The 17271-nt window shown below is 41.1% G+C and overlaps 1 protein-coding gene and 1 long non-coding RNA gene across 2 annotated transcripts in view; both read right to left on the bottom strand.

Annotated features, from left to right (window-relative positions):
* Nucleotides 1–10996: 10996 nt before the first annotated feature.
* LOC109967126 (uncharacterized) lies at nucleotides 10997–11882 on the bottom strand. Its single transcript, XR_002275885.1, has 3 exons — nucleotides 11852–11882; nucleotides 11536–11641; nucleotides 10997–11399 (listed from the first exon to the last, which is right to left on the bottom strand). It is a non-coding gene; the product is annotated as an uncharacterized LOC109967126 (long non-coding RNA).
* Nucleotides 11883–11962: 80 nt separating this feature from the next.
* Nucleotides 11963–17271, bottom strand: part of mtor (mechanistic target of rapamycin kinase) — a 78203-nt gene continuing 72894 nt past the window's right edge. The window contains 9 exon segments of the mRNA XM_020612477.1: nucleotides 11963–12127; nucleotides 12221–12286; nucleotides 13026–13161; nucleotides 13640–13714; nucleotides 13788–13860; nucleotides 13964–14046; nucleotides 14553–14675; nucleotides 16291–16438; nucleotides 16585–16720. Coding sequence (XP_020468133.1) covers nucleotides 11988–12127; nucleotides 12221–12286; nucleotides 13026–13161; nucleotides 13640–13714; nucleotides 13788–13860; nucleotides 13964–14046; nucleotides 14553–14675; nucleotides 16291–16438; nucleotides 16585–16720 — 980 coding nt within the window. The 3' untranslated portion in view covers nucleotides 11963–11987.

Raw genomic sequence — 17271 nt, 5'->3', positions numbered from 1 at the left:
TACACAAGGACTGCTTGTCACGTTAATGGCCTGGAAGGGAGACCATGTCACTTTATCACCTCGCTGCGATGCCGACATGGCCGTGGCTTTTGTCTCCTCAGCTCCTTCCACGCTCCACAACTCCCTGGAAGTGACTAATTGATCCTGGGAGACGAGCTTTTTTGTGTCTCGCAGGCTGATGAACAATGTGAGAAACAGCCGCTGATAAAGGATGTGAGCCTAGCTCTGGATAATGTAGCCTACTGTCTGCTGCAGTGCTATCTCATTTCCCCACACAAAAGTTAACATCACCACTTTGTAAATGAAAGTCAGTCAGGCGAAAGATGCCCCTCACGCTCTGGTGGCCCCTTCTTGAGATAATGGACACATGCACATTATTTCTGTACACACAAGATCGAGTGAAAAAAGAAGTGCATGGGTAGTAAATGAAATTCATTCAAGTGCATGTGTGTGGCTCCTGCATCAGTCCTTCAAGCATTCCTAAGCATCTTCACAAGACTGTAGAGAATGATTGCTGGGCTTATATCTTGAAACTCCATATCTTGACTCACTCCTGCTGGATCCAATCCCTTCTTGTCTGGAGCTACTGCAGGAGTAATTGTTCACTCGTCTGCCTGTTGATACTAAATTCCCTGGGATGCAAATGAGAGGGGGAAAAAAGAAACAGTTGAGCAAACAATACAGAAAAAATACAATAAATCAGCTACATCTTAAGGAGGAGGTTGAGGCCGCAGAGCGCCGGTGGAAATAAGCCACAAGAACAGAAGGGTGGAAAGCTGTGGAAAGGAGGTGAGAATCCTCTCTCCTTCAGTAGCTCTGGCCTTGTCAGATATGGTTATGCTTATTGGAGACACAGGCGAGGGAGGTCACTGCACCAGCATGCCTCAGAACATCACCGTGCCTGGGCTATGATAAGAATAGTGCACTGAATCACAGCTTACAGTGCAGTTATGTATGGATGATGCATGGCGAATGAATTGAAGATAAGGCCAGGGATATGGATGGGCTAGACACAGCACAGCTCTCTACAATGCAGGGGATGTACGGGTGCAGATCTATTTGGCTTGTGAATCACAATCTTCAAGGCTCAAAGATCCTTGGAAGGCTGAATTACACGTAAGAGGGCTTTAAATTTCCTTTATTGGCTCCGTTTCCTCGTTCCTCCTGTTTGAGACTTAATGTCTTCTGGAGCAAAGTAGGGCTGAGGGAGAAAGAAATACACTGATGCTACAACTGCATTCCTTGTTTTGCTGATAAAACGTCAGAAAATATGTGAAAAATGCCCATTACCAGTTCCCAGAGCCAAAGTAGACATCTTCAGATTGCTTGATTTGTCCTGCCAAAAAGTGCTAAGCCCACACATATTCAAGTTAATATTGTAGAAAACAGAAAAGCAGAAAATCCTCACATTTAAGAAGCTGAAATCAGCAAATGTTTGGCTAAGATGGGATGAAACTACTCAGTGTTTAAGGAAAGAGAAAGAGAACAATTATGGACACAGCCCAACACCAATAATGTGTTCATCCATCTCTCAAAACTTTCCAACTTCCCTACCCGGTCTGTAGCACTAAGCCCCTCCAAGCTCTTTGTTTCATACTGAAGAAACAAAAAAAGGGTGGGTGGGTGGGGGGTCTTCCTAGAAATAAAAAAAGAGTAAATTCATCTGGGCAGCTGGGTATGTTTTTAGAAACAGGACTACTATGTGCATTTGTTTATGGGTAACTAAAGTAAAAAAAAAGTAAAAATATCAATGTCACCGTCCTGCAGGTGTAGGAGCTAACGTTAGCTAACCTGTTCTTCCTTCTTCTTTTTTGCTGTTTCTAGTGTGACCTCTCATCCTCTAATTGGCCCATAGAGATGTAAAATTGAGTGGCATATCGTGCGGGGTGTGAGTGGGGAGGCGTGACTCGAGTGACGCAACATGAGGGGCCTAACTTGAGGCAGTCTGTACGCCGCAGCAGCTTCCATTTACTACGAAGTTATGTAGGCCATCCAGGTACTACTAACACATATATTTTGCTTTTTCATGGCAGGATAGGGCTGCATAGCTATTTATAGATACTCCATTTTTAAGTAAGCCCACACATGGCAGTGGATTATTTTCTCCACTACACAATCAATTTTTGTTTTGTTGGAAATGGCAGCCCCCCCACTGAAAATATCAGTTGACACTTTTGTTATCTTTCTTGCAGCAGTTGCACCAAAACATTGCATTGTTATAATGGGGACAGAAAGGTAAATTACTAAATAGTCTAATAATAGTTTAATTAATCATAAACAGCCTATAGCAGCCACCTTCTGGTAAAACATGTACAAATGCTTATTTACTGTGGACCAACAGTATTTGTAGTATTGATCTAGCCAATAGCTTTTCATATAGTAATGATTGCTGATCCCTGACATAGACTATCACACCCGTCTTATCCTTTAAATGACTCACATAACTATCAAAGCTGTACTATAGTTTTTGTCATTCAACAAGCAGCAGAAACATGGAAAATGTCTTTTAGGATGATGTTTTCTTACAGATGTAACCCTGTGTTCCAATAACTCTTGACACTGATCCATTATGCGCAATCCCAGGGTCCTGGAAATGGACCACCTGACTGTAAGGAAGTAATTATACTCTTCTTACCACCGGCGTAATTTACAACCTGCTGTGAAAAAGGTCCATTCACTGACTTCGATCTTGGATATTGAATGTTTTAGGTCACATTTCAAGCTAAACTAAAAGTTCTGCTTTTGAGATGTGCTGATTGGGACCAGCTGCAGAAAACCCTCGAAGCCCACCTTAATTTAAGGTTTAAGAAAAGAGCAAAGGGCAGATCAGCAGTTATGGACTCACTTGAAAACATTAGCTTTGTCTCACAAGACCCCATCGTACCTAATCCCATTCCTCCCAGCTCCGTGTCTCCCATTCCCATCGCCCTCGCTCACTCTCTCAGAGCCTAATCGTTGAGACTTACAGAAAAATCAATTTCCACTACCCAGTGGAGAGGCCCAGTGTTTCACCGCTGTGTCTGATTAATGATGTTCAGACGCCATCTCACACCCCACTGCTTTTTATAGCACCTCGGAGTTGGTCGCCATTCACTGCATTTTTATGGCAAATAATAACAGAAGATGTAATAGCTATTCCTCCTGGTGAGTAAATCTGAGCTGAGAGACAAGAGGATGGCCCACCCAGACATCTGGAGGACAGTCTCATGTCAACAAGTTACTTAGGCGGAATGATTGGGTACATGGCTGTGAAGGGCTTGGGCAATTCAACAATCAGACGTGAAGGCTGTTCTGAGATTACTGGCATCCAATCTGAGCTTTCAGCTCTTAAGGTGACAATGTCCGCCGCTTTAATGCTGCAGAGAGGTCAGCTGCTATTCTACAGGGGCCACTTTATCAGGTACACCTCAGCACAGCAAGCAGTCTCCACACAGCCAGCCAGTCAGTCAGCTTAATACATTCAGCAAAGCATGCAGATGCTTTCAAGTAGCTCAGCTGCTATTTGGCTACACATGGAGAAAGCATGTGATTGAAGTGTGTGGATGTGGCCTAACACTGATGGTGCTTCTCAGAGACAGCTGGCCTCCTGAGATTTGCACACATCCTCAGAAAATGGTGGGGAAACAAAAGCTGGAATCTCTGTGGGAGAAAACTCTTTGTCTGCCAGACAGGTCAGGGGATGACGGAGGCTTGTTCCAGCCAACAGAAAGGTCATACATAATGCAAATAATGGCTCAGTGCAACAGTGGCATGCAGAAGAATCTATGTAAATAATAAACCCTTCACGCCTTTCCCAAAAGGGAAGAGGCAACAGCAGCAGAAGACTAACTAGCTAAAAAGAACAACAGGATATGGCTACAGTGGCTTCCTGATGAACTTAGTGCTGATTTGGATGGAGATTAGAAATTGGTTACATTTAAAACTAGATCATTTCAGGAGAAGTGTGATCAACAGCTTTGCTTGCTAAGGCTGAGTAAATGTAGGCAGTGAGTACAGCTTTGCTGGATTGTGATGTGAATTTGTGCCACTGACCAGCTGCAGGCTGTTCTGATCGTGCTGATCTGATCTCTGTCTGGTATTACAGAGGCTTTGGAAAGTATTCAGATCCCTTCACTTTTTGCAGACTTTATTGTGCTAACAATTTTGCTTGTCAGTCTACTCTCAGTGGCAGAGCTGACCCCTCTCTCCTTAACACCAGTGAGGTGTTTGTGAGCAAGGCATTCATCCTCAGTTGCTCCTGGTGCTGTTTGGAGGAAAGAAAACAGGCTTTTGTGTCAACAAAACAAACCATGTTAAAGGTAGTTAAAAATAATAAGAAGAATAAATGAAAGGATTACTGAAGAATTAAAAGGTTTAGCACAACCCAACAAATCTCATTTTGTATTGCAGGAGGCTGGTGGCTCTGTGTCAGGGGTGCAGGCCAGTAGATCAAGTGTAATGGTGCGGGTAGTGCTGTCATGGCACGCATGATGGGCGTTAATAGCATCATTGGGATGCCAGTGTGCACCTCAGCCTCGCTGCTGATCAGGTGCAACCACTTCTGTCCAGAAGTCTTGTTTTTCTCAAATGGATATTTCCAGCAGGTTAAATAAAGTCAGGTAGCATTTCTCATCTCATTCGTGAAGTACAGCTTAATGACTTTAGTTCACTCCACTGACCTGCACAATCTCCTGACAACCGGAGAGAGGACCTTTGTAATGAGGTGAAATGAGGAAAGTATGTAGTAGTGACACTTTTAAGACCTCTAAGAATTCATGTCATACTTCAAATGAAGAATTTAACCATGTATAAGATGTACAGTATTTATGCTCCAGTTAATGGTTTAAAATTATGCTAGACATTTTCAAGGCTTACAAGATCCTATTGAATTACAGTTCTTGTACAGTTATTGCATCTCTGCTTTATGATTCTGTTGGCTGTATCTCAAAATTAAGAAACACACACACACACACTGTGTTTTCATTCCTTGTGGGGACTTTACTTTGACTTGCATTCAATTCCTGGAGACTTACCCTACTTGCCTAACCCTCACCCTCACCCTTATCCTTCCTTATCCAAATCCTAACCCTAAGCCAAGTCAGCACTTGCTTGAGGACTTGCTTTTTGTTCCAAGAAGGATGTTGAGTCCCCCACATGGTGACTGTGTAAACAGGTCTGTCACCACAATATAGGCACAGGCATATGATTAAGAACATTATAGTTAAACAATACAGCCAGTCATCTTCAATATTAATGGATTTTTCTGCAAGCGCCATACGGAGAGTGAAACTGACAATGAATTGCCTCTACTCACAGTTAATGCCTTGGATTAGCTTGTTTGTCTGAGTGATACATCTCTGTCAAAAACAATTAAAAACACATCAGGGAAATGCCACTTCATTACAAAACCCCAGACCTGACTGTTGCCCCAAAATCTTTAAGCGGCCATAATTTCCTTAAGTTAGCATGAGTCAGGGTCAACTGTGCATGCGCAAGATCTTGCGTGAGCTCTCTGTTTTGTTTACACTCTGCTAGCTCCTCACACTTGGGTCTGCGGTTTGCTAATGAAGAAATATGTCACCCAGTGAGGCGGTGTGTTTCACTGATGTGTTGTTAATGAACAATGGCGGAGGTTTGTGGTACAGACAAAGAAGCTGATCCAGGCAGTTCACTGTTGGTCTGAAAATACTATTAATACAGAAATGACTGGCTTTATCATTTAAGATCAGTAATGAGTAGAGCTGAGTAATGTATGGTTGAAATCTTGCCACATAGAACTTTGAGTCCTACAGTAGCTGCTGATTTGTACTTTTTAGACTGTTCATGAAAATGTACCTGAAAAGTGTCTGTCTGCTATCTCTGTCTGCAATCCAGTAAACCAGAAGTAAAATAGAAATGTCAGTGTGAATAGCATCAGTCTTTGCGACTGGTGCTGCAAAAGCATGTACAGTAAATACCGAGACAAACAACGATTTAGCAATCTTTATTTATCTGGGGGAGGATTTTGCTGAGTGTGCAGCCTCTCTCAGCACATTAATACAGTTCCACACACTCACACCTGGGAGCTTTCACACACAGCTGCAGACGGCCGCCCACACTGTGCTGCAATCCACCGAACAGCTCAGCCAAAGCAAATACAATGTTAAGGTCAGTTTTGGCCAGACACTACAATAACTGCCATCAAGTCTGGAATAATATCATCACCCTCACAGCTCTGTCCTTTGACTGCCAGACAACAACACAGCCTCTGCCTGCCTGTCCTGTGCTACTACAGTGCTGAATCTATGGGTGACTCAACCAGTCAGGCTCATGGCTAATGGAGACCTTTACCTCCTGATGACCTGCTTGACGTCACCAGGGACATATGGTAACACGTGCTGGTTGGTCCATCACTGAACACTAGAACCAATGTTGGTACCTTATTATTTTGGAAAATTATTTGACATCCAAATCAGCACGGTGACCAATCTGATCCTCTGACTGCTTGTGTTGGTGTGTGTAGAAGGACTGCATGCTAGCAATGCTGCCGCACCTCCACATCTAAGCAATGTAGCAGCTAGACAAAGTTCATCATAACAGAAAGAAATAATAACCACCAAAATCACAATGTACTGAACTGAATGTGAAAGTGTGTTGAAACTTTTGACTGGACTTGATCTCTGGGTCAATAAAACCTGTTAAAAACAAAAACAAAAAACCAATAAAAACTAAACTAACAAAAAAACTCTCAAAGTTCAATGTCAAAGCATCTTTTCATAAGACAGTGTCTCCTTATTTACAGATACAGATGTTAAATACCATATAGTGCTATGTTGTGAGAAGGTCCCCACTTTTTTTCCATCATGCTTCTACATCAGGATGCACATATACAGTACATGCTTGCAAGTGCTCAGAGAAAGACAGATTTAAAATATTCAAGAAATTGACAAATGATTTATGAAGGAAAAGCATTCAACACATTTGTTACACACAGTGCTTCTGGCAAGAAAGTAATAATCATTTTACAATAAAACTCTACAGGGTGCCTTTAAGGCTTACTAAGAGACACATTTTGTAGTGTTTGCTGGACTGATGTCAGGCAAGTTCCCTCCTCTTTATCACTCTGCAGCTCGACTAAGGCCTCTGAACCCATGCTTCAACTTTCCGCGTTTCCATACCAGTGAAGTGTGTGTGAGTGTTTATAAGCACAACCAAAGTGTTTTGTTTCCAATTACAAAAAATGTCAACATGTAGTACTTAAAGGTTACTTTTGAAATTATTTTTTATTATAAATAAGGATCAAAATGGACAAATCCACATCGACAAATAGAGGCTCATGTGTGTATATTTACAGTTTTATATATATATATATATATACACAGTGGTGTGAAAAAGTGTTTGCACCCTTACTGATTTCTTATCTTTTTTGCATGTTCTTTTTGCTCAGCAGTGGTTTTCGTCTTGGAACTCTGCCATGCAAACCATTTTTGCCCAGTCTCTTTCTTACGGTGGAGTCATGAACACTCACCTTAACTGAGGCAAGTGAGGCCTGCAGTTCTTTGGATGTTGTTGTGGGGTCTTTTGTGACCTCTTGGATGAGTTGTCGCTGCGCTCTTGGGGTTGCATTAAAGGTGAAGTACAAGTGAGATTGTGTACAACTATAATTGTATAAAATCAACGTATATGGCAGTAGATGAGTGCATCCTGCACCAAACACATCCAAGATTTAGCATATTTAGTCCAATTAAACTATGATGTCAGATATGTTATGGTGTAATAAAATACTGTAGTCACCAGTTAAATCAGCATTTTGTCATGAATCAATCTGTATCTTTTGGCAGAATGCATAACAGACCAGCAGAGCTGGTCAACACAAACACACTGCATGCCTTTCACTGATGTCACAGGGTATTGAATCTCTAATATTTCAGAGTTAACTACAGTACTTCAAGATGCCATTTGGAGCTGCCAACATGTAAAATTCCCAGTGCAGCTTTAAGAGTGAACTGGCCCAGTTTTTCATCTTGTCATTGCTTGACCTGCTTCTATTTGTGTTAACAACACAGTACAATATTTTCTTTTCAAGTGGATTCATTCCCTTATCGCTGTACGTTACTGTGTTTGTGCTGGAGGTTTAAGTCACCATACTATTTAAATCATGTCACTGTTTGCTGCTGGAGTTTGCCAAACAGATGATTACATAAACAGAATATCTTCCACTTGCGTTTCTGACAACCAAGCTCAAGGGACTGTTAACAGGCAGGGTAAACAAGGCTAAAGCTGGCAGGGAGAATAAGTCTGAAGTGTCCTTAAAGAGCAGCAGATCTCAGGCGGGCTAAACTGCTGTCAAGTTCATCGATGCTGGCTTTACACCACAATGCACAGAGACAACCTGAGTCCTGGCTGCAGGCTACTGTTTTAAATAACTCCAGAGCCTGCTATTGAACTCTGGTTGGTCGTCAATATCACCACTGTCTTCCTTTTCACAGCTCTTAGCCATGCGAGAGAGAAAAGGTTGGATGGGGGCTCTGTAGTATGACAAAGTGTTCTCATTAACATAAGGAAGTAGAGGAAGTGTTGTTTTGGAGAATTTCTTGGTGAAAAAAATTAAGGAGAGAGCATCCAACTAAGACTCTGCAAAGTGACTTCATTTTTGCTGGACTCTTTCCAGCTGAACTTAACTTCTGAAAGTTTTTCCTCCAGCCATCAAGCTGAAACAAAAAAATGTGTTCCATCCCACTTCGCCTATGATCCCTGAAGAAACTTTAAGTGGTCTGTTCAATTTGTCTGTTATTTAGAATTTTCTCAAAGGGGAACATCCCTAGTTTTACATCACCATTTGTCACGTTGAGTACTCATCAGCTTGTAAAAAGTGTTATATAATACAACTACAGTATGCTTGGGAGTTTCTTAAGCAGGAACTTGAAAGGAGACAACGATGTGGTTCTGGCATCTGATCAGGATGCCTACCCTACCAGGAGCGCTACCCTTTGGAGCACATCCAACTAATCTGAGACCCTTGGATAGACTCCAGAGAGAAGGATTTATCTTATTTGGCCTGGGGATGCCTCAGGATGTCCCAGGAGGAGCTGGAAGATGATGCTGGGGAGAGCGGCATCTGTACTACCTTGTTTAGCCAATTGCCACTGCAAACAGGCCCTGGATAAGCGATGGAAAACTTAGGGATGCTGTGGCCAGGTGATGCAAGATATCTCACCATGTGCAGCTTTAATTTTGGCTACTTTAGGGGAGCACATGTTATCTTTTAAGTGAGCATCAGTGCAGAAATCTTGGGAAAGAAATGAATCAAGCTGTTTTTAAATGTTCATAAGCTTGAAAGACTTCTTTTCAGACCTTGGTGGCTGAGAAATACAGGTGTTCATTTGTAGAAACTGGAGGAGAACAAAAGGTCACCACAGATACAAAGTTGTAGGTAAAGAACATTGATGGCTCACAGTTTTCTTTATTCATGAGTAATGTTTGTCTATTCATGTAGAAAATTTTAAGATAATTAGATGCTTTAAGAAGAAATTTATAATCTTCTCCATCCTGAGTGTGCGCTTTGGTTTGTGTCACTACATTCCAGACATGGTGATGTTGGAGAGCACTTATCAAATCCCTAGGGGTCATGAGACGCTAAAGAGGGTGCAGGGAAGTGGAATAACATCCAGAGGGGAGATCTTGTGGAGGACAAGCTCAAGAATTGAAGGAACACTACCAGGCAAAATAAAACAGCCTCAAGTCCCAGAGGGGGAGTTTATACTTGTGAATACCTTGCTGTACCCATCATTCCTCACCTCTTGGTTCAAGGTGCTCAGCCTTGACGGCTTCATGTGGCAACCTTAAAGGCTGATGGAGCATAGCCTGCTGCATCCCCTAACTCGGCCGCCAAACCTTTTTACCTTCCCTCATTTACGGGCATTGTCTTCCAATGAGTATCATTTGTCACCATTGACTTGCTCCATGCAGACACCCATGATGTTTTTCTGTGGTCCTAGGCCATTTCCACAGTTGGTAAACAGCTAAATCCCTCTACCAATCAATGCAGCCTATTTAACTTGAGCTATTGACTTGCCTGGCCCTCAAAAGACTTGAAAGGCTGGGAAAAAAACCCCCAAACAAATTAGACAGGTGAGAAAGAACAACAGAAATAGTGGCGCAGACTATGAAAAGACATTTTCAATAATGAGCTTTTGGTGGCAGAAAGAAAAAAGTGACAAAGTGGAGGTAAAGGAAGCGAGGGAGGGGAAGAAAGCAAGGGAAAACAGAGGAGGAATCGATCAGTATGAACAGATAATCACAAGGTTTCTGTCCCCAGTGCGTAAAGAGTGTGACATTGCAGAGGTGGGCACAGTGGGGAAGAGATCAATGGGTTGCTTTTTGTTGATCTGTAATCCTTAACTATCTATAAGTAATTAACCTTCAGAGGAGAATGCAGGGAAGAAATAGATGGAGAAATAAGAGGAGGAATAGCAATGAGCACAAGTAAACCAGAAGCTACCTTGCACTGACCAGATAACAGCACACCAAACCAAATTAATAGTTGTCTCCACTGCTGCCTCTGCAATTTGCTACATCTGATTCAATTTTAGTTCTGTCAGAGACTGCGATTGCTGTAAACAACTGCATATCCCTATGGTCTTCAGATCAGGATAAATATAGAGGAGCTGTTGTTAGAACAAATCATCTCATTTCGATTCAAGAGCAAGCTTTTAGAATACATATTATTTCTGTGTTTTGCTCTGGTTTTAGGGGAGGATGTAGTCTGAATCTATCATCTGTGGTCTGATGAGTGTATCTTGTCCCAAAATATTTCCTGAGAAGATGGAGGAGGATCTTATTAGGAGTCAGAGTGCCCTCTGTGGGTGCCAGAAGCAAAGCAAAGGGAGATACGGAATGCCAAAAGGGGGACAAAATTTTCTTTTTTTTTTTTAAATCATAATTGTGCCCTTTGTATTTTTAACTACAAGCTACAAGTTGCGACAAACTCAGCAAAATAAACATCCTGTACTCTTAAATGAACACAGTGTAGTCACAGTGGTATCTGCACAGGGTTTATTGGCACACAGATGCCCATACAGTGCATTATACTTCAAATCAAATTTCACTTATGTCTTATCAATAGTGACCCTTGAAGAATGTTTAAGTTAGTAAAAAGCAAATCAAGTATTAGAAACTTGTCACATTAATACACAATAATACAACAGGCAGGTGGTTCTCTAAGTAGCATACAGTGTGTGAAGTATGAAATGTCATAACTTATTAAAATATGGCCACTGTAGAAATCATTAAAGCAAAGAAAGCCATTTGAAGCAATGACTATATTATAAAGAAAAACCTTCTTAGCAGCTCCGCACTGTGGCTTAATATATTGTTCAGTGGATACCTATTTGAGTGCTTCTTCTTGGCTGCCAAAGACACCTCATCACCAAAATGGACACCTGAAGATAAAAAAGTATTCATTTAAGTCAAGAAGTGATGATAATACTTGTGATGAATGTAATCCTGTTAGATCAGTTTGTAGGTGGATTTCTGCTCTAAATAATTCGGAAGCAGAAAAAGTCATGTAGTACTGACCATCCAATGTAGCACTGGCACAGGTTCTCATGTGATGTGGCTTGCTTTATGAGGAGCTCTACTTGTGTTGGCACATCCAGCGTCTCATCATGGGAAAAGTCTCGACCTGTAGGGAACAAAATCATCACAACACTAGAGACCTTCACCAGAATATTTAAACTCCCTCTGATTTCAGTAACACCAGGGGGATTTTTATGAGTGTTTAAAATCTGGAATGATTGTTCCTTTAGAGAGAAATATGGGAGATCTACAATGTACACGTCTGATGCATTTTTTTTTTTTTATATATATATCTAAGTAGTGCTCCAGAACTGACCTGTAAGTTTGTCTCTGACTCTGTTGGAAAGAGCTAAAGGAATCAAAGTGGATTTGAGTGCTGCAACAGCACAGGTGTTGCAATAATTTATGATAGTGAGAGAGTTTGGTACTGTTTTAGAACAAGCAGAGAAAACCTAAAGGGTTGTACAACAACAAATAACCCATGGAATGACAGAATGAGCTGGCAACTCACTGAAGGACTGAATGGACTCAGGTACTGTGGTCCCTGGTTTTTTGTGTGTGGTCTCTCCAAGTTCTATTCCCTCAAGGGCCTCTGCAGAGGAAACCACGTAGTCACAGGTTAGAAGACTGTCTTACATTATTAAGTAGGAAACCGGCAGTAATTATAAACAGTTTGCAGACGTACCCACTGACTGTCCAGCAGTGTACGAGTCGGTCCTGGTGCGGGAATGCTTGTTGCCTTTGGTATTGGCTGTGGGTGAAACGGGTCATGTGTGATGGTTGTTTAATCCTTGAAATGACAATTTCTAATCTGATTCTTTTAATTAAAATATTACAGATGTTATTTTTCATCCAACACACATGAAGCAGTAGCAATGTTCTGACCTTTTTAAATGCAGTTTTTAACCTTTACATTTAGGTAAGGCTCTGGTACTGGCACTTACAGTACAGTACCAGAAGCTGGTTTTTACACACATTCTTGTATAGTTTGGTCAACACCTACAAATCCAAACAACAAATTATTAATTATTTAAATAAAGGCTGAAAATAAGTTCCATTTATAGTAAAACTGATGTATTCTACTCTTGTGGATTAAATGTCTTCCTCAACACAACCATGACAGTATTAGATGAGAGTGTTCAGGAGGGCTTCCTTCACTTTGTTCACTTGAGTGTTAGATGTCTCCAGCATCTCTTTAACCACTGTATTTCTCCCAAATACGAGACACACAAACTTCCATTTTATTACTGGGACAGCATTTTAGTTTTTCAGCCTGATGTGATCAAATATAACGGCGCACGCTCCTCACAAGTCGAAAAAACATCAGGCTCTATTGTAAGTGGAACAATTTACAGTATGCTACATTTCACAAAGGATTTTACTTGGCTCAACTCTTTCACATCCAGTTCACTGTTAGTGTAAATATACTGTCACGGCTATTTGAGTCTGTAAAATGGAATGTGTCTCTCAGCTGTCTTCTTCTCTCTTACTGTCCATGAGCCTCCAGTTGAGCAGCGGGTCATAGACGAAGGCTTCCAGCACAGCCATGACGCTGTCCCGGTGCTCCCTCAGCACCTCCATCACCGTGTGGCAGGTGATGCGGTAGTTCCCGTCCAAGCCGGTAACCTGGCACACAATCAGGCACAAACTACTGATTGAAACAAGCATCTGACCGCATTAAAAGATGCTTTTCAGATTTCAATCAGTTTGCTAGGACAGAGCAGAATCTAATCTGATGTCAAAATACTACATTTTCTTTCGTCATGCTTTCATGTTTAAGTTCTTTTCTCATTAAATAAACAGCAAAACACATCATAACCAATATAATATAGCACTGCACACATGGAAAGGATTAATTATTGTTTTGAAACAGTTACAGAAGACACATAAGTAGCAGCTCAGACAGGATTCAGTCCAGATGAAGAGTATTTAATGTACTGGGACTTCAACACATGGATAACTATAGGAAATAACTTATTAAAAAGACTTTTCCACTACATAGTTTTTGACTTTCCAAGTTGAATTAGGCAACCCAGTGGCTGCTACGCACAGTAATACAGTACACGCACTCTCTAATTGTTTATCATAGAACAAAGCCGCCTACCTCCATGGCATTGGTCAACATCCTCGTCAGTCGGAACGGGATCTTCTCAGGGAACTTCTCTCTGGTCATGGCAACCTGTTAGAAGTTGTAATAACAGTTTGTCTATGGAAAATCTGGGAAAAAAGGTTATTAATAAAAAGTGTCTGACCTCAAAGCAGTCTCCAAAGTCAATGTGGAGGATTTTGCCGCTTAACCGGTCCAACATCAAGTTAGATGGATGCCTGGAAAAATATCACCTTCCTATTCAAGTATTATGTTAACTGTCATTATTCCAACAGTTAGTTAAATAATACAAGACTTCAGCCTTTTGGCTCAGAAACTCACCTGTCACCCAGTCCAAGGATGTAGCCCACCATTGACATCACAGCCAGGGAGCGGGTATAATTAGTTCTCCTGTCAAACCACACCTGGGGGAGAAATAACAGCTTGACTTTAAGAGTTCTTCTGGTTCACAACATCAGAACACAACAGTATGGAAGACAGCACAGACATTTCTGTCTAGCTGCTTAAGACATCCTTCCAGACAGCTGAACATGTAGAACATCAGGCACATAAGATACTAATGCTCCTAAAAATGGATTCAGTGTGAAGGCCTGTTTGTAAAGCCCTGCAAAGTCAGTGGTTTGAAAGTAGGACACAGACACAGAGAAGTGATTCTTCAGGGAAAACAAGTTTTATTCCACTGCTAGTGCATTTCCTCAGTAATTAGAAATGCGAGAAGGTGAACTAAAAAAACTAGACAGACTTAAAAGGTTTTACTCTCCCTATGAATCCTCTGCAATTAATGAAAACCAAAATGACCGTCAGAACATCATTGATACGTCTTGTTATTTTATGCATCTGCGTGTTGTCTTTTCTGCAACTGAACATTCTCACATTTTACACTGGAACCAATGAAAAGCGAGGATCTCACCTCAGAGCTGGGGCTCTTGAGCCACAAGAGCTTTGCCAGGTCGTCGCCAGCCGTGTTGTTGACAGCATGCTCAAACACCTCCACCTTCTCCATTAGTGTCAGGTGGTCATAGTCTGGGGCCATCTGCAATACAGTTAAATTCAAGGCTCGACCCTGATTAAGGCTGACCAATAATGTATTTCTGTATTTCAAATAAAACTGCAATTTTTATGATGCACTGTACTGAGACATTTGGAAAGGCACCAAGATCACACACACAAGAGCAACATTTAAAAACTTCCTAGAAATGAATTCAAGGCAGTGATTCATATTTTCCACCTGGGACTTCACGGTCATGACGACTGATTGCGAGAAAATGTGACTGATTTCACAGCAGAGTTTGATGTAATTTCAGCTATCAGGAGTGTAATTCACACGCAGTGGGGAAAACGGTTTCCAAAAGGTGATTAAAATACATTGTTCGTACACGTTTGTCTGTTTTGGTGGCTGCTGTGTTTCTGCTACATTTCACTTTAATTATCTGAACTGTATAGTGCAGGTGCAGTATTTTATCCTTTTGAAGTTTAACGTATTATTTATTAAATGTAAGATCAATTAACAGACTCTATACTGAATGTTTACTGTCTATGTTAATACCTACTATAATGAATAAAGTTAAATCAAGTGGGGTATATATTGGCAGCTAATCATTCTGCATGTTAATTTAATTACTACTTGAAGGTTAAAACTGCAAAACTGAATAAGAACCAAAAATATCTAGAATGATTCTTTATGTTTAACTGCACAGTTTTGCATTTAGAAAGAAACACCTTCACGTGCACTCTAAAAGACTACAATCTGTCACTGTCACTCTCCCATCTCCCTCATCCTTTATCCAAAACTGATTAATGGACTAAATGTGACTGGTCAACTTAATAGCTCATCACTTATAACTTATAACTACTCAAAGCAAAATATGATATTTTTCCTACATAAAATGCGAGCAGAAGCTAATTTGTGCACAGGCTTGTTTTGTGACAGAGGGATTGAGAGAAGCATTTCCTGTTTGCCTGACAATGTCTTATGTTTTTTTATCCTGCTGGCCAGTGAGTCATTTCACTTCAGCCTTGCCCTGCTGGTGTGGCCTTGATGTTTCTGTGGTAAGTCTGCAATACCTTTTCCAGTCTACAGTTTTCAATTGAACCATTCTCAGTAAGCTTTTTCCACAACAGATATCAAGGTCAGAACTGCTCTGTGGCCTCTGATCCCATACATCATCTGCAGCATTTCCACTTTTTTGTAGCAACATTCTGGTGAGGAAGATTGTGCATGTACTTGTGTTCGCCGTTGCCTAATTTAGCATTTCTGAGGCCAAAATATGTAATTAATTCATGACAATTAAGGCTGTAAATGTGTTTTCATTAAGGACTGATGGCTATTCATCAGTATAATCACTAAAAACAGATGCTTCCTCAGCTCTGATGAATCTATTCAGTGTACGGCATGTATGCTTTTTATATGAATATCACACATTTACAAACATTTCAAGATAAACTCTGGTCACAAAACAATAAATGAGCACAAACTCATTTACACATAAATCTGATTCTAATAAGATAGCATGATTAAGATCCATTCTCAAACTGAGAACACTGCACTCCAGCAATGAAAACAAATATATGTAAGCAGGGAAAATCATAATGGTTTTCTGTTATTGAAATGAAGGAAGATAAAACCTTATGAATCTTAGGTGTCTCACCCTGAGCATGATGCGATGTTCAATGTTGAGGAGAATCTTTTTCTTCTCTCTATAGTCTCTGATGAGGGCATGCAGGGTGTCACAGTGGGGCACCCAACCAATCAGGCCCGAATTGGTGGAGAGGGGGATCACTGCATAGCGCTGAATACTGATGAACACAACACAGCCAAAACAAACAAACGTACAATTCACTGTCAAGGTTTCAGTTCTGTTTTTCATTTTCCTGCTCAAAACGTATGAAATGTACATGACCACAGAGTCCGTGTGTGTGAATGAACATGACTGTGTGTCTACCTGAGGTTTTTACGCAAGGATGCGGGGTCGTTGGCCAGCAGTGTGTTAACCAGACCAAACAGCTGCATGACTCTCTCATCCTGCCTCAGGTCCTCATGGCCTTTCAACAGGAACATGAACTCATGCCCATTACTGCCTGCAGCGGGTGCCACACAAAACACAACACTGAAACCCAGCTCAAAAAGGGTTAAGGCATTATGCAAGAACCATTTAAAGGCAGGACTTGGCAGCACTGACTGCTTTATCCAGAGTGTTCCCCTGCTGCTCTGCAGCTGCAACTCCATTACCTTTGCCTTAATCAAGGTCTACGAAGTTTAAGTGGGCATTAAATGATATGATCATATGAATCACATCGCTCTTACAGCAGGCTTTAACCCAGTAATTTCTCACTTCATGGACACACTTTGGTTTTGAATGGCACTCAAAAAGGAGAGATATGAGGGCTGTGGTAGAAAAAATCTTCTACAAAAAGAAACCTCCTTGTGATTTCTACAGCAGAACAAACACACAGCTTCATAACTGTCACACCTAAACTACCCTGAAGTTCATTTTAAGCTCTATCTGATGATTATGCAAGGAATTTTCTTAATTAACTCACATGGAGTGAAAACTGTTTATGCTTTCAACATGATAGACATGAGAATGTATTCAAAGCTGAAGCATAGATGATGCCACTTATCTAACTGT

This window comes from Monopterus albus, unplaced genomic scaffold (genome assembly GCF_001952655.1).
Source record: "Monopterus albus unplaced genomic scaffold, M_albus_1.0 scaffold126.1, whole genome shotgun sequence".
Classification (NCBI taxonomy): domain Eukaryota; kingdom Metazoa; phylum Chordata; class Actinopteri; order Synbranchiformes; family Synbranchidae; genus Monopterus; species Monopterus albus.
The sequence above is the reverse complement of the archived record's forward strand: the minus strand, read 5'-3'. Positions and strand labels throughout refer to the sequence as shown.